The sequence below is a fragment of the Aquarana catesbeiana genome, linkage group LG06 (genome assembly GCF_042186555.1).
Source record: "Aquarana catesbeiana isolate 2022-GZ linkage group LG06, ASM4218655v1, whole genome shotgun sequence".
NCBI lineage: Eukaryota > Metazoa > Chordata > Amphibia > Anura > Ranidae > Aquarana > Aquarana catesbeiana.
This window is the reverse complement of record NC_133329.1, coordinates 116,361,616-116,377,951: the sequence shown is the minus strand read 5'-3', so window position 1 is coordinate 116,377,951 and position 16,336 is coordinate 116,361,616. Positions and strand designations below refer to the sequence as shown.

Here is a 16,336-nt window from a genome sequence, read left to right as displayed (position 1 = left end):
AATGGATAAAGCGCCTATTGTGTATGCTCAGTTGCGGGTAAGAGATGTACCTTGATCTCTGGCCCAGCACTTTTGTGCGCGTCAGATGTGCTCTAAATGTGGACTGCAGGAGAGTCACATGATCCTCTTCTTCCATGCTGGGGTCTTGTAAAAGTTTACCGTCAGATCCAGTGCTGTCCTGCAACAAAAGCACGCATAGGGCCAGAAGATTAAAAGGCTGGTAATTGAAACAAGATCTCAAATATTTTCACTAACTCCAATGATATTCTGAGAAGCGAGTTTATTGTGCAAAAAATCACCTTCATGCCTCTGTGCTATCAATTTAAAAATGGACCTTTCAATAACTTTACAAGTCCGCATGAATACATTCCTGACATGTCACAATATACAGAAACATGAGAAACAAAAAAACTACCATTTACCATTAAAAAGTATGGTAAATGTGGGTACAAGATGGTACGAAACCCCATGCCTCTTACATAAAATCTTTACTATAGCCTTGAACATCTGCTGATGATGTAAGCATGCAGAGGGTAAACTGCTACATACAGTATCTCACAAAAGTGAGTACACCCCTCACATTTTTGTAAATATTTTATTATATCTTTTCATGTGACAACGTGCTTTCCCCTCAAAATAACAACACACAGCCATTAATGTCTACAAAAAAAAAAAATTAATGGCAACAAAAGTGAGTACACCCCTAAGTGAAAATGTCCAAATTGGGCCCAAAGTGTCAATATTTTGTGTGGCCACCATTATTTTCCAGCACTACCTTAACCCTCTTGGGCATGAAATTCACCAGAGCTTCACAGGTTGCCACTAGAGTCCTCTTCTACTCCTCCATAACGACATCATGGAGCTGGTGGATGTTAGAGATGTTGCGCTCCTCCACCTTCCGTTTAAGGATGCCCCACAGATGCTCAATAGGGTTTAGGTCTGGAGACATGCTTGGTCAGTCCATCACCTTTACCCTCAGCTTCTTTAGCAAGGCAATGGTCATCTTGGGGGTGTGTTTGGGGTTGTTATGTTGGAATACTGCCCTGCGGCCCGGTCTCTGAAGGGAGGGGATCATGCTCTGCTTCAGTATGTCACAGTACATGTTGGCATTCATGGTTCCCTCAATGAAATGTAGCTCCTTGGTGCCGGCAGCACTCATGCAGCCCCAGACCATGATACTCCCACCACCATACTTGACTGTAGGCAAGACACATTTGTGTTTGTACTCCTCACCTGGTTGTCGCCGACGCACACACACACACTTGACACCATATGAACCCATAAAGCTTATTTTGGTCTCATCAGACCACAGGACATGGTTCTAGTAATCCATGTTCTTAGTCTGCTTGTCTTCAGCAAACTACATCCGTTCTTGTGAATCATGTTTAGAATAGGCTTCCTTCTGGGACAACAGACATGCAGACCAATTTGATGCAGCGTGCGACGTATGGTCTGAGTACTGACAGGCTGACCCCACACCCCTTCAACCTCTGCAGCAATGCTGGCAGCACTCATACGCCTATTTCCCAAAGACAACCTCTGGATATGAGGCTGAGCATGTGCACTCAACTTCTTTGGTCGACCATGGCGAGGCCTGCTCTGAGTGGAACCTGTCCTGTTAAACCGCTGTATGGTCTTGGCCACCGTGCTGCAGCTCAGTTTCAGGGTCTTGGCAATCTTCTTATAGCCTAGGCCACCTTTATGTAGAGCAACAATTCTTTATTTCAGATCCTCAGAGAGTTCTTTGCCATGAGGTGCCATGTTGAACTCCAAGTGATCAGTATGAGTGAGAGCGATAACACCAAATTTAACACACCTGCTCCCCATTCACATCCGAGACCTTGTAACATTAACGAGTCACAAGACGAGTCACATGACACTTTTGTGAGATACTGTATATGGTGGACCTGCCCGACTATACAAAAATTCAGGGAAACATTCAATGAGATTACATCTGACCTAGACTTTATGCTGCTCAATACCTGTTGCACCATACAGCTTTATCTTTTAAACAGTATTTTAGGGCACTAGCCATGCATATGGTCAACGCAGCCAGAATGTGTGTGCCAGTCCAATGGAGATCTAACCAGGTACCCACAATTGCTGAATGGTTCTCCTACCTAGATAAAATAGCTAGTATGGAAGAACTGGTTTACACTACCGAAGACAGGATGCACAAATACATGGGCATGCTGGTTATTCATCTAAACAACTTAACTTAGTTTGGTAACATGTGCAATATATTAAGCTTGACCTAGTAGGTGAAACAAGTTAAAAGTGCGCAGCTTCCCCACCCTTACAGTGTCTACTGTACGTCCTCCCCCCTTTTCACACAGAGGTTGCTGAGGGGACTGATCTGTGCAAGACATCTGAATATAGCCAGGAATTGCACAGGCTCCAGGATTACATGATTGCTTTATCTCTGGCACTGTATCTGAGGCTGGGTTCACACTGTTGTGCTTCAGTAATGTATGCATTGAATGGGCTGCCCTAACACATTGCACATTACCACGCAAAGAAAGGTGATGTGCACTGCAAAAATGTGAACCCAGGTCCAGGAGGTAAATGCTGACCCTAGATGACGCCTGAACAAAAATGGCTCTGTCTTTATGAAAGAAAAGCAGATCTGAAAACACTATTAAAGGGAGTACTGTGATCTGTGTGAAAGGTAATAAGTGCTATACTTGCACATTATTCTGCAGGCATGCATTTAGCATGAAAAAAATATTTGATGCCAGGTCCAACTTAAGTTCTGAGCTCAGGATCAGTATATAAAGCCCCTGAAGAGATCTATATATAAGAGGGGAAGCTGATCTGCTGGGACCCCCCGATTTCAAACCCAAATACACAAACGTTTTTCAGGTTATTCAACTTTTGCATCCAAAAAATAAAATGTAACCAAAACCCTCCCAACTCCTTGGGTCCACTCTGCAATTTCTTGCTGTTTAGAAAGTTCAGCATCACCAACATCTGCCTATTAGCTGATTCATACACTTCTCAGGCCGTACACAGCCCATGAGTTTGTATTTCAGAATAATAGCAGCAATAGTGCCCGGTGATGAGGATCACTTCTTTCTTTCAAAACAGAAGTGATTCTTATTGGTCAGTGCAGTCACGTGACCACGCTGCACAATTACCACATGCCATTGCTGGCATTGTTCTGATACACAGCCTCCTGGGCTGTGTATGGAGCAAGAAGTGCATGAATCAGTAAATGGGTATCAGAGAACTTACTAAAGAGCAAGTGAGTGCAGCGGGGACCTGAAGAATAAGTGTTGATGGATAACATTTAAATTTTTGGATGCAGAGTAGAATTACCCTTTAAGAAATCAGTTTTTTTTTTTCAGGGAATGTGTACCTTTTTTGTGGTATTCGCTCGCACTAGACGAGGATGCCATCTCCTCAGCCTGCACATGTGCAGTAGGGGGCCAGCTGTGAGTCATCAGGAAGTAACAGTAGGCTCCCAAAGCCAAGATGGAAGCTTTGAGGTTTGCGAACATGGGTAAATATTTTTGGCAAACACAAATGTTGATTCTACTTCCTACTTAGTAGTGCATCACAGGGATTGTAACTTGAGCTGTGACAAATTGTTTTATTGCATCAGTTGTTCAGTTGGCCGTGCTGACTATACTTCCTGAAAAAAACATAACGAATAGCATTTCATTTTCTAACCTGCTGTATGAACATAAAAATGTGATACTGAGAAGCCTTGAATGGGCAGCTTGTTGATGTGTAGGGCCCAATCTAGAGGCGGCCTGGGCTGCACGGATCTTTGGAAGTACTTCCTGGCCTCACACTTGATACAACTAGCACAATGGCACACCTCTCCAACCTCTATACTATTGGTACAATTTGAGAGGATTTCCGTTGTTCCATTCTACATTCCAGGTCTCCTCTGGTCACGCTCTATTTCTCCAAAGGATATTGCACCACTTGTGAGACAATCCCTTTACCTCTGGTCTTACTATAAGGAGAAGTTTAGGTTACTCTCTTAGTCCTCCATGCTTAGCCGCTTTTTTGGGCAAACCTGAGTTCCCCCCAGCCTTCAATACAAGCCTGAAGTTTGCCAGCTGGACCTCACAAGGCCTAGTGACTGTAGATTCCCTATTGCAAGGCTCCTCCATTTGCTCTTTTGAGCATCTTCAACAGAACCATGCCTTCCACCATTCTGAACCATTTGAAAATCTTTGCGGGGAGGCTTCCGCTGGTATTACACCCCTGTTAGGTTGCACAGAACCTACCCATTGGTACCGGACACATGCTTCTGGGGTTGTCGAGACAGGTGTACTCTCCTTCACACATTCTGGAACTGCACAGTTCTGAGGTCTTTATGGCAACAAACTACCACGATGGTGCTCCAAATAATGGGGGTACCTATAGCACAGACTTACCACATGTGCATTTTATTTGCTGAACTCCCAGAGGTCTCACCCCCCCATTAAAAGTTGACACATACACTTTTTAGTGCCTTCTTATGGGCAATAGCCCTTAATTGGCGGTCCCCCTCTGTACCATTGTCACAAGTGCTTTTCCACATGGAGTCTTTCGGATTGATGGAGAGGGTGCTTCATACTCTCACGGACTCCAAGCACATTTTTTAACATAAATGGGAATATCGTTCAGCTTACTAAGTATATACTGTATTTGGGAGTTTCCTTCTTCCCATTTGTAATAGCTCGGTATGTTTGATGTCTCTTATTGTAATACATCTAGCACCAATGATTCTTTTATATAGATGCTTTTGACCTAAACACAATTCACAAGTAGTCAAATATTTTATCTCGCAGATGCAATGTTGTTTCTTTAGTTATATATTTTTTTCTTGTGTTCCGTTTTCTTTCAAAGTTATAATGAGAGATGTATTTTTGTATAATCATACCTTGTCCCTAGAATGTACTTACCGATCTCTCTGTACCTATATATTTTGTACTTGCCTAAATACTTCAATAAAACTGGCAACATCTCTCACTTTCTTTTCTTTCAGTTTTGAAAAGCATCCCTTTAAGTATAGGAAGAACAGGCTGGCTGGTCTCAAAAGAAATATTCATCTATATCTTTACACAAGAACATTGTTTTACCAGATGGTCATATTAGGTACTGCAGTGCAACCACAAAATGCAAAGATTCTCTATGGGGAAAAAACAGGCGATCCCCGACTGCTGACTGGGGGCGGGGGATTTTTTGTTTGCCGCCCCCACCCCCCCCAAAAAAAAAAAAAAAAAAAAAACACCAGCCGCGACTGGTGATGAGCATCTCACTGCAGGAGGTGGGAAATGTTAATTTAGGAAAAGGCTCCAGTCTAATACTGGAGGTATATTTGTTTTTAGACATCCCCTTTAATGAGGATACAGAAATGACACTTAAAAAACAATAAAGATGATAAATATCTTTCTTTACCTGTCTGCTCAAGCTATTTGTCCTTGGTGACTTTACACGAGGAGTCGAAGACGATAACATTTTCTGCCTGGCTAGGTGACCTCGCAGAGCTGCCTGGAGAAACACGGTTGTCTATTGAAGAAAAATTGAAACAAAATCAAGAGTGGGATAAGGAAAATCATCTATGTGACCAAACTGAGGGTTTAGAGAACATTGGCAAACATTTATGTTGGTGAATATAGGGAATTCCCGTTTCAAACCCTAACTCCAGCCAACATGTTTTTCTTTGAATGGGGATGGGAAGATTTTTTTTCTGTCTGCAACCTCACTGGGGGAAGTTTTCCTCATTTCCTGTTATTGTGACATCTGTACAATAAAAGGTTGGGGGAGCTGTCACTGGAACAGGAAGTCACAGACAGTAATAAAAGATTGTTAAAGGTTATGAAGCTGGCCATTCATAGCTCACATTTTGGCTGATTGCTGCTGAATCAGCCAAAATACGAGCTTTGGTTGGTCTGGCACTGTGCCAATGCTTGACAAAAGTCAAATGAAAATAGAGCTGGGTGGGAAATTGTTGCCACATATTGACTGCATCCAATTAGATGCAGCCACTTATTGGGTATTCAGCAGCCATGTGTTCCTGATGTAGTTGACAAGGAAAGAATCAAGCTCCATAGTAGGACTGGGTTCCAGACATCGAAACTGGGAAACAAGCAATTGTACAAGGAAGACATGTCAGTCTAATTAAAAAGACTCAAGTTTCTACTCACCTGACCCCATAAGGGTGCCTAGAGATTGCCAACACAGACAACCACCTTGCCAAGGCAAGACTTACCAGAATAGATCCCTGAAACTGACTAGAAACAGCAACCTGCTAAAGAAGTGAATGACTCTCAAGTCCACCTAGAAAACCCAGGATTCAACCCCCCAAAGTCATCATAACTAAATGGGGGCAGCCTGAGAACAGTATGTAGGAGATGGAGGTTATAATCCAACCATAAACTAGTGAGACTGATTTCAACCCCGATGGAAACTGAGAAATCCTGCTGACTTCCCAGATCCAACAAAGCAGCAGCATCCATTGGATGAGGAACCTTATCAGGGCAGCAAGTATTTGTTTGAGTGAATCCAAAACATAAAAAAGGTGTAGAAAGGCCTACTTCAAAAGTCCGCAATTCAGCCAAGAAAGAGGAGCATAACTCCAGGTGGACAAGTCACACGATGCAATTAAAGTATTCCCTGTTCCTGTCAGAGGATACCCGCAGCAGAAGACTAGTTTGCTCTGCCCACAGACAACCCAGGTGACATGGGGCCCTCCTCTAACATCCTTCATCCCATTTGAGATGCACCTTAGTATGTGAGACTTTCCTATATGTCCAGAACCTACCAGTTGGGAAGAACTGGCCTCCAAAGACTCTTGTTCCTCCTCAGTGGTGAAGACACATCAGTTCCTAGAGGGTGTAAAGTGGTGTCCAGATCAGGAGACCGGACTAAAGAGAAATCCCATTATCTAGAACAGTGGTTCTCAACCCCTCTAGTTCCGTGACCCCTTGATAAAATTTTCCAAGTTGTGGGGACCCCTAACAGTAAAATTATTTTTGTAGCGTGAGTTGTCAGCTCCCAAGGCAAGACAAGTAATTTGCGCCCCTAACCCACGGACATTTAGCGCTCCCTGAGTCCCTTCCACTCATACAGTATTAAAACGCCTTATGGTACATTTTAGGATGTACCACTCTTTCTCTTTGTTCTCCTTTCTTTCCCTTTTATCTCTCTCTATCCTAATTTCTTGTCCCCCCCCCCCCCCATCCATCTCTCTAGTTGTCTTTCTTGTTCTTTCTCTTATTCCTTTCTCTCCCTTTTTCTTTATTCCTCCCCCTCTTTTCCTCTCCCTTCCATGTATTCCCTATTTTTAATCCTTCTCTTACTCCTTGGTGGGGGGAACGGGATGAGTGGCAGTGCTGGGGGGGGGGGGGGGCGAGTTCTGATCAGCCAACTTAGGTGCTCTTGATCAATGTCATCTGCTGATCTGAGAACTGTAGTGGGAACTTTTAATGGCAACTATAATCACAGATAGTGTTACTCACTGTGTCTCTGACTTCACTGTGCCTCGAACTTTGTGGTGTCCCGCAGCAGTGACACCTATGCCGAAATCAGGAGATAGAGTTTCCTCCAGCCCCACCCACTTAATTCCTCACCAGTCAGCTGACCTCTAGTCTCTGCCCCCCAGCCATGCTGTGAACTGAATGGGAAACTGCGAAGAGGTTGAGTGGGCGGCCACGGACCCCAGGGACAGCCCTGCTGGGCAGCCGCGAAAAGGCTGGGAGAACAGCGCAGGCTTCAGGAACAGCCCAGGATTTGGTGACCCCTGGCAAATTGTCATTTGACCCCCGAGGGGGTCCCGACCCCCAGGTTGAGAACCACTGATCTAGAAGCAACCACCTGTTCTGGAAATACAAAATGTGGCCCAGAAAAATTCTCCAATGAGAGGAATCACCCGGAGATGGGTAGAGACTGAGTGATTAGGCCAGGTTGAGTGATTAGGCCAGCAAAGGAGAGCAAATTAGTCATGTGTTCTTTGGATACAGCATCTGCCTCCAGACACCTTAACCAGAATGTTCTACACATCTCTATGACCAATAGATCCATACAGGACACAAGTTAGATGCTTCTAGCAAGCCATCACCATCAAAATGTGGAGCTCCAGATACTTGCTCCACACTCTATCAGGTAGTGGACCATCATTGTGATGAAGAGATCTCTTTTGAGAAATTGTTGGTGAGCATCCACAAGGAATTGTGAGAATTCGGCCACAAAGTTTTGTGTCACTGCAGTAGAGGTCCTTGACCACAAGACAAGGGACTCAGCTCTACCTGATGGAGCAAAAGCTGGCAAAACACTGCAAGCTCTGCACTGCTTGGGTATTCTTACAGCTGTTGTGTTGGCTGTCAAAATACAATTTTCTTCGCTCCTGACAGCTCAGGTCAGAGCCGCTTTACTAACAATCCAATGTTAGTACAGCGATCTCCCCTGCTGTGCTATTGTGTTCTGACTGGGGGACGGCCCTCACCAAAACACTTCAGTCAGCGCTCTCAGCCACTGGCTGAGAGTGCTGAACGGGAGTCGATCAGCAAACCTATTTTGGTCATGAGCCTTCTCAGAAGCCAGCCAGAAGGCTGGCTTCTTTCGGACCAGCTGCCATACACAGGGGCCAAATGTCGCCCGGTTTCTATTGAACTAGCCTATATTCAGCCCATGTGTACTAGGCTTTAGTGTGGATGCCTGCAGGCCAAACTGAAGAAATCTATACATGTATGGCCAAATGTAGGGGGACCCAGATGAGGTAGAGGATTTCACCTTGGAGACATCAGTACACTCAGAAGGAACAGAAGACATGCCTCTGAAATCAATGGATTGGGAGCTGGGGTCACCCATTGCAGTAGGGCTGTCCACTCTGTGTCTACAAACAGACATGTTGTGAGTGCGTGGTGGTGATCCAACTAGTTCATGGTATGAGGCAAAGCCTCAGGTACAACCCCAGGCGACCGGAGGCTGATAAGAGTCAAAAGGCCAGAGTTAACCAAGGTCACCGTAAACAGGCAGTAGGGAGGAACTGGACTCCTGCCGTTAATGCTAGTTCCAGGGTGAGCAAGTCACACAGGCATGCTTCATCTTGGAAGAAGCATTTCTTCCAGCAGTCAGGCAATGACTGGTACCTCAGATGTAATAAGAAATAGTACAGAATTCTAACACAGTCCATGCATTTTTTGAAATAGTGCTGCTACCCCAAAATAACCCGTAATGATAAAAAGGATGAGATAAAGACTCGTGCTCGTGCTCGGATGGACCCAGTACTTAGGCATCCAAACGTCCAATCGAAGAGAAAAAAAATCTGGCACCACAATGTCTCAAAAATAAAACATATACGCCATATAGGCCTAGCATAGCACAGTATATGTGAGAGGCTGAAATGTGTCAATAATTACAGGTGTTGATTCCTTTTATTGGATGGATTTAATAAAAACGTATATGTTTTATTTTTGAGACATCGTGGTGCTGGATTTTTTTTTTCTCTAGAATTTTAAACACACCTACACAAGTGAACGTGACAGTTCAAGAAACAGGTTACAAAATACAACTTTACAAACTGTTGCCCTCAACCTCCCCTCTATGTTGGAGATGTGGATTCGAACCCAGTTCCTTATTACACCTATAATGATCTTGTTCTAAACTGCAATCATTCTGGAGAGAGGTACATGAGGACATAGCTAAGATAACCACTTACACTTTGGACTTTACTCCTGCCCGATAGTTACATTATTCCTCTCTCCCGAAATGCACGTATCACAAGTCTTTACCTTACATCTTGTAAATGCTGCCAGGCTTTGCATCCCCTCAAAATGGGGCACCCCAACCCCTCCAACACTTGCAGAATGGTATCATCGCATCAGACAGATGGCTGAAATGGAAAAACTGATCGCACAAGATAATCCTTCTAAATTTACCCGCATGTGGGCGTGTTGGCTCCACTTTCAAGAGTTGATGAATATTATGGCGCAACAACCCACACTCGGGTAAATGACTGACACACGTTTGGGTTCATAGATGGACTCATGGGAGACGGAGACGAGATACTCTACTCATCCTAAATATGTCATCTCCAAACCTTTGTCTCTATGCGCTCTCTTTCTCAACTTTTAAACCCACTTACCCCTATACTCTCCTACCCATCCCCCCCTCACTCAACCCCTTTCCATAACACTACAGCTTCTTGACTCCTCTTGGGAATTTGTGAATAACATACTGCTCTGTGTTCTTGTTTCGCAATTGTGTAGGGCTGCAACTAACCATTATTTTCATAATCGATGAATTGGCCAATTATTGTTTCGATTAAATCGGATAATAACCTTAAAAAGAGTGTGGTGTATAATTTTAATATGTAAAATAAAAAAAGGCAATTTAGGTGACAACTATTTTCATGATTGATTAGTTGTCGATTAATCGATTAGTTGTTTCAGCCCTACAATTGTGATATTCCAGTGTTTAACACTTTAAAAAATGTGTACCATGTCATTTCTGAACATGCCTATTAGAAAGCTTGAATATTTTAGCTATTATCCCTTTGTCTTTAATTGTGAAAATGTTTACATGTACTCAACCCAGATATTCATTTTCTGTATGTATGCTATGTACGCAACATGATTCACTACATATCATATGCGACTTTCCTGTTACGTTACAGATACAGTTTCTTTTGATATTCTTGTTATGTTGTTATTCTTACTGTAAAAAACCTTAATAAAATTCTTGGAAAAGAGAAGAAACAGTCATCATGACCATTTGCCCCTCAGGAACAGCATTATAAAATAGGAGCCTTTTAAAGCTATATCAACCTTCAGTCTTTATTCAGTCTTCAGCTTTCCATCCACCAGAATTTGGTGTATTTGTTTGGGAAAAAGCTTTTGTATGGTCAGGTAAGGATGTTGAAAAAGAAGACCCGGTTCGCAATTGGCGCTTCAATTCATTCTAAAGGTGTTTACTAGAGCTGAGGTCAAGGCTCTGAGATGCCCACTTCACACCAAACCATTCCTTTATGGAGCTGGATTTGTGCACAGGGGTCTACCAAAAACTTTTGATACAAGGTTGGAAGTGCACAATTGTCAATAATGTCTTTGGATGTTGTAGTTAATAACAACCTTCACCAGAAACACTTGAACTCAAATATTTGGAGGGCAGTTCACATACGTTTGCCCATATGTTGTAGGTGTAATGGTCAGGTGTTCTCATATTTTTGGCCATATAGGGTTCTACAGTTAAATTTCCCCGCTTATGCAGCCCCATAGAAAGACATGTGCCATCCAGATTTTTGAATATTCAACCAAACCCATTTTAGCCTTGTACATCTTTGAGTGGCGGCTCATAAAAACAGACAATCATTGGAAAAGAAGGTCTAAAATGACATTTCTACCAGCCATCTGCCTGTGTATGGGGATGTTAAAGAAGTGAATGCACAGTACTTTAAAAGCCCATTAGATCAAGTTTGCAGCTTTACCAGCAACCTTTTATGATCCAGATAGGTTCATTTAAAGAATGACATCTCAAATGACTAACATATGCTGAAAATGATGCTGTGCAGAAAATGAAGTGCACCGAACAGGCTATAAAAGTCACGTTAAATCGAGACGGCAATGATATAATAATCAGCCAATCATCTCCTCTGTCCTCCAGGCCATCTGTCTAGTATTTTCATTTAATAACATGACACTAGGTCAGGGAGCTCAGATAACACAGCTGTCTATGCTGCTAGTTTTTAATAAAGTGCCATGTATTTATATTGTGCATTGGCAAATGATACTTACTTTTATAAGCTACACTGTTCAAATAGATTTCTATAACAAGCTTCTTAGCCTACTGAATATAGCTTGTAAATAGTTCCAGCCATTAAAGGGAACCTGTCATGTTGCTAAAATAATATAGCAAACATTACAGCTTAAAGCGGTTGTAAATTCTGTTACCACCTATAATAAGGCTTACCTGTACATACTGAAAATATCTCCTAAACTTGCACAGTTTAGGAGATATTCACTATATGCGCTGCTGCCGACGTCTTCGGCACATGTGCACTGAAGAAACGGCCCGCTTGTGCCATTTCTTCAGTACCTGTGCCACGACTGACGACACCCAGTGCACATGAGCGGGAGTGACATCATCGCGGCTCTGGCCAATCACAGCGCCGGAATCCACGAACCCGGAAGTAACTCCGGTGAAAGATGTTGGCCGTGGGAGCGGACTACAGGCAGCTCTGCAGGGCATCGTTCTAACGTAAGTATTTCATAATGAGCTAATGTGCGATGCATACTTGCTCATAATGCCTTTGTCTTGCAGGTTTTTTTTTTTTTTTCTTTTTCCGGAGGTTAACAACCTCTTTAATGCATGCACTACAAAGTGCTTACATGTATTTTATTTTTTGTAGGCCCATTCCTGTCCCCAGGAAGCCACGCCCTATCCATGCAAACGAGAACACTACAACTGGCCACTGAGCTGCACCCATTGGGTTCTGAAATGGAATACTAAGGCCCTTTTCATATGGACAGCAGTCTCTACTACCCTGTGAAAAACAGTCTGGGTTGGGGACGATCCTGCCACCTTCTGGTTGTGTTCTTTTTTTTTTTTTTTGACGGTATCTCAATTTGTAGAATTTTGCCCTGAAGTACTGTGCTGCGAGCCAACAGATTTGCTTCCAGTTGCAGCACAGTCCCATCTACCTCAATGGGCGGTGGTGTCTGTCAAACTTGACAAGCTGCATTATATTTGCTGCTGTCCCAGCATGTGTACCACTCCCTCTAGATGCAGTGGTAGCCTTTGGGTGGGTGGTAAAAACGTGGATCATCTGCCTGTTGTTACTGCCCCTTTGCCACCCATGTGAATACAGCCTAAAAAAGACTCTCGTGTTGTCGTGGTGACTATTGTCACAAGACAGAAAGCGACTGGAAAATTATTTTTCAGCTGTTAAAGGAAAATAATTAGGAAAGGAAAGTGTTCTAAAAGGGATTACTCTTCACTTTGGAGAGATTTCTTCCCACTTCCTTCTTTTTTTTTCCACACCAGGGATAGGCCCTCCAGCTGCTGCAGAACTACTAGTCCCAAGTCAATGTTGCTCTATAAATGTCCAAAGCTAAAAAAAAAAAAAATTACTGTACACTAAACCTGTGAGGACAAGGACTTCAAGACAGCTCCAAGGCTGTCATCCTTATCCCAGCTTTACTACCTAATGTACACTATATTGTCAAAAGCATTGGGACGCCTGCTTTTACACTCACATGAACTTTAATGGCATCCCAGTCCTAGTCCGTAGGGTTCAAAATTGAGTTGGCCCACCCTTTGCAACTATAACAGCTTCAACTCTTCTGGAAGGCTGTCTACAACTCAATATTGAACTCCACGTACTAAGACTAGGATGCCGTTCATGTGCGTGTAAAGGCAGGTGTCCCAATACTTTTGATAATATAGTGTATTAACTGATCTAGAAACAAGCAGTGCAAACTTCTCATACTTTAAAAGGTCTTATTTCATAATAAAATACAGCATACTTACATCTTCCAAGTCATGACTCTCTTCTTTCTGTAAAAAAAAAAAAAGAAAAAAAAGAAGAGCTTGGTAAACATTTTGGATTCACCCAAGGTAAAATGCAACTTGTATCCATAAAGATCATACATGAACTACCATATTGTTACTTATCTACAACAATGAACTGACATCCATGTTACAAGCAGCTGTAGAACACTGGTTCTAAAGAAAACCTGTCATGTCAAACACAAGGGCTGATATTTCTGAGCTTTTTGTGGTCTAGGCAGTGGCAGCTGGTGGGTTTTTCTTTTGGGGGGGGTGCGGCACTACTACCACCCAGCCCCCCCCCCCGGCGGTGCAGCAGTAATAACATCCCCCACCCCCACCCCGGGTGGCCGACACTTACCTGATCTATGTGGCAGGCTGTGGTGTCTTCCTGCACGGTCCTTGCGGAGGCGGCAGGGTGTAGGCAGTGGCTCTGGTGTCTGTTCCTCCAGCGGCTTCCTCCGCCTAGTGTCTCCTTTATCTTGTGCCTAAGTGCTAGGCATCCAATAGGATCGCCTGACGCTTTGGCCATTCGGGAAACAGGTCTCACGACCTGCCTCCTGATTGGCGGGGAGGAACTTTAACGTGAAAATAGCGAAAAGTCATTCGCTATTGCCACACAACTGGGTGGGCTTGGAGCGCACCCTTTTTTGATGCCTATTAGAGCCTCTGGCTCTAATCAGGTGCTTCAAAAAAACACCCACCCCGCATAGGAATCCATAGTCCGGTGCCCTCATATGTAGATACTTGGATAGGGGAGGCGGCGCGGATGTGCCCCCTATGGGTCTATGTATCTGACTTCCACATCTCTGAGTAGCTGACCTGGAAGAAGCATGCAGCCAGTAACGTTCGAGTCCTTTATTTACAGGTTTGTTCCAAATCAGCATCTTAGAATGTATTGAGGCAACAGAATCAGCATGAGGGCCAGGAAAATAGAATTTTCAAAAGGAGAGGAGAGCAATTAGTGCTTCCTTAGGTCATTATTATTATTATTATTATTATTATTATACAGTATTTATATAGCGCCAACAGTTTACGTAGGGCTTTACAACTTGAGGGTAGACAGTACAAATACAATACAATTTGATACAGTAGGAATCAGAGGGCCCTGCTCCTTAGAGCTTACAATCTCATTACAGGTTTTCCTTAAAGGTGATCTTTCAGAATCTATACGAATCTTTAGGACTACATTCCTGAAATAATACAAAAAAGTATTGTTTGTGTTTAAATTTCATTCTTTTATCATTAAAAGGACATCCCTAAATTTCAGCCAGTTGACTTTGCCTAGGTTTGGCATTTGCTGCAAAGCAGTAAGATTTATTTAGGCTTGATCCACATCTATGCAGTTTGCGATTGGTGCGTTCTACAGTGCATTTTGCTGAGCGTTTTTGCATATGCGATTTTACTCACTACATGCTTTTCTCCACTGAAGTCTATGGAACCAAAAAAAGTACCGTTTTGCATATAAAAAATTCCTGACCCTTTCCAAAAATGCAGCAGCTGAAAAAAAGCATAGATGTGAACATGTCCCATAGCAAACCATGTTAAATGGACTGTAGTGTGTTTTTGCAAAAGGCACCAAAAAATGCATAGGCGTAAACCGAGCCTTAGTCACCTCTTCCCCAGTGATTGCACCACAGCAATATAACTTTATTGATAGTCACAATGTGAGAAGCTACAGCTAGGGTTGATCTGTTCAGACATTAGTGAACACCGGAAAAACTGTACAGGCACCAAGATTTACATGACTGTTTTATATCTGAACTGGCATTTCAGTTAAGGAAGCAGCTTCTGAACCTAAATGATGCCTTAAAGCGGGGTTCCACTGTCTATGTTTTTTTTTTTTTTTTTTTTTTATGGAAAATGACAAAGATTATGTGATTAAAATATGTAACTCACTTGTTCCGTTTCTGTTGCTTTAAGATGTCCGTTTTCTCCGAAAAAATAAAAAAACTTTAAAATTTTTAGACTGACGGTTCTCATCTTGCCTGTGGACATGTGAAGCCCACAGGCATCCTCTTCTGGGATACTGTTCCGCTGATCGACCAGCATGCACCGCCCGTTGTATCCCCGATCTCGTGCATGCGCAGTAACCTTAAATCAGAGCGCCGTCAACAGCTCAGGTTGCCATCACAACGGGCGGTGTCGCTGGAAGTCCTGCCCCATTGTGATGGCAACTGAGATAAGCAAGGCCTCCGCACTGACACCTGGGAACAATGACACAAGCTCCCAGGAGCCAGTGCGGCTAAAAGGAAATGACGAGATAGCCGCAGTATCCCCGCCCATATCCGCAAACTCCACATCCAGGAAATACACCAAGGATCTGCAAAACCAAGGTGCAGTGGAAAAAAAAAAAAAAAAGTTCAATTTTTACATTAGAACATTGAGCTAATCCTCTTGAGCTAGTGTGATAAAATCGGGTGGAGCTCCGCTTTAACAAAGCTGGTGCCATCTTTACGAGGAGACAAGCAGATGAAGGTATCGTCAGGGACAGTACTCTGAGAGGTAATAAATGCCTGTGATTGTTACAATTACACATGATAGTATGCATGTACCTAACCTGAAGACATATCTGATGCTAGGAGTACTTTAAAACAAACCTGTACTTTGCAAATGCAGAGCAAACCAAGAGGTTAGTTTTAAAGTCCTCCTTCCCAGCATCATATACTCACCTTACCTTTGTTCCCCCGCTGCTTCATTCAGCTGCTTTGAAAGACAAAAAAAATACCCCTAGTACTTCTGGGTAAGGGAAAGCTATGTGAAAGAACAGGTGTTTGTCGTCACATAGGGGCAGCAGAACAGTCATATCTGTATAAGCTCTAATTGGACATCCTGATTTGAGCTTACACAG

General features: G+C 43.2%; 1 protein-coding gene across 1 annotated transcript in view; it reads right to left on the bottom strand.

The window, feature by feature from the left end:
• IQCE (IQ motif containing E) overlaps positions 1 to 16,336 on the bottom strand; it is a 109,586-nt gene that overhangs the window by 23,236 nt on the left and 70,014 nt on the right. Inside the window, exons 18-20 of the mRNA XM_073636707.1 lie at positions 13,468 to 13,494; positions 5,398 to 5,508; positions 51 to 178 (exon numbers count right to left, since the gene is read on the bottom strand). Coding sequence (XP_073492808.1) covers positions 51 to 178; positions 5,398 to 5,508; positions 13,468 to 13,494 — 266 coding nt within the window. The remainder of the gene's footprint in view (positions 1 to 50; positions 179 to 5,397; positions 5,509 to 13,467; positions 13,495 to 16,336) is intronic.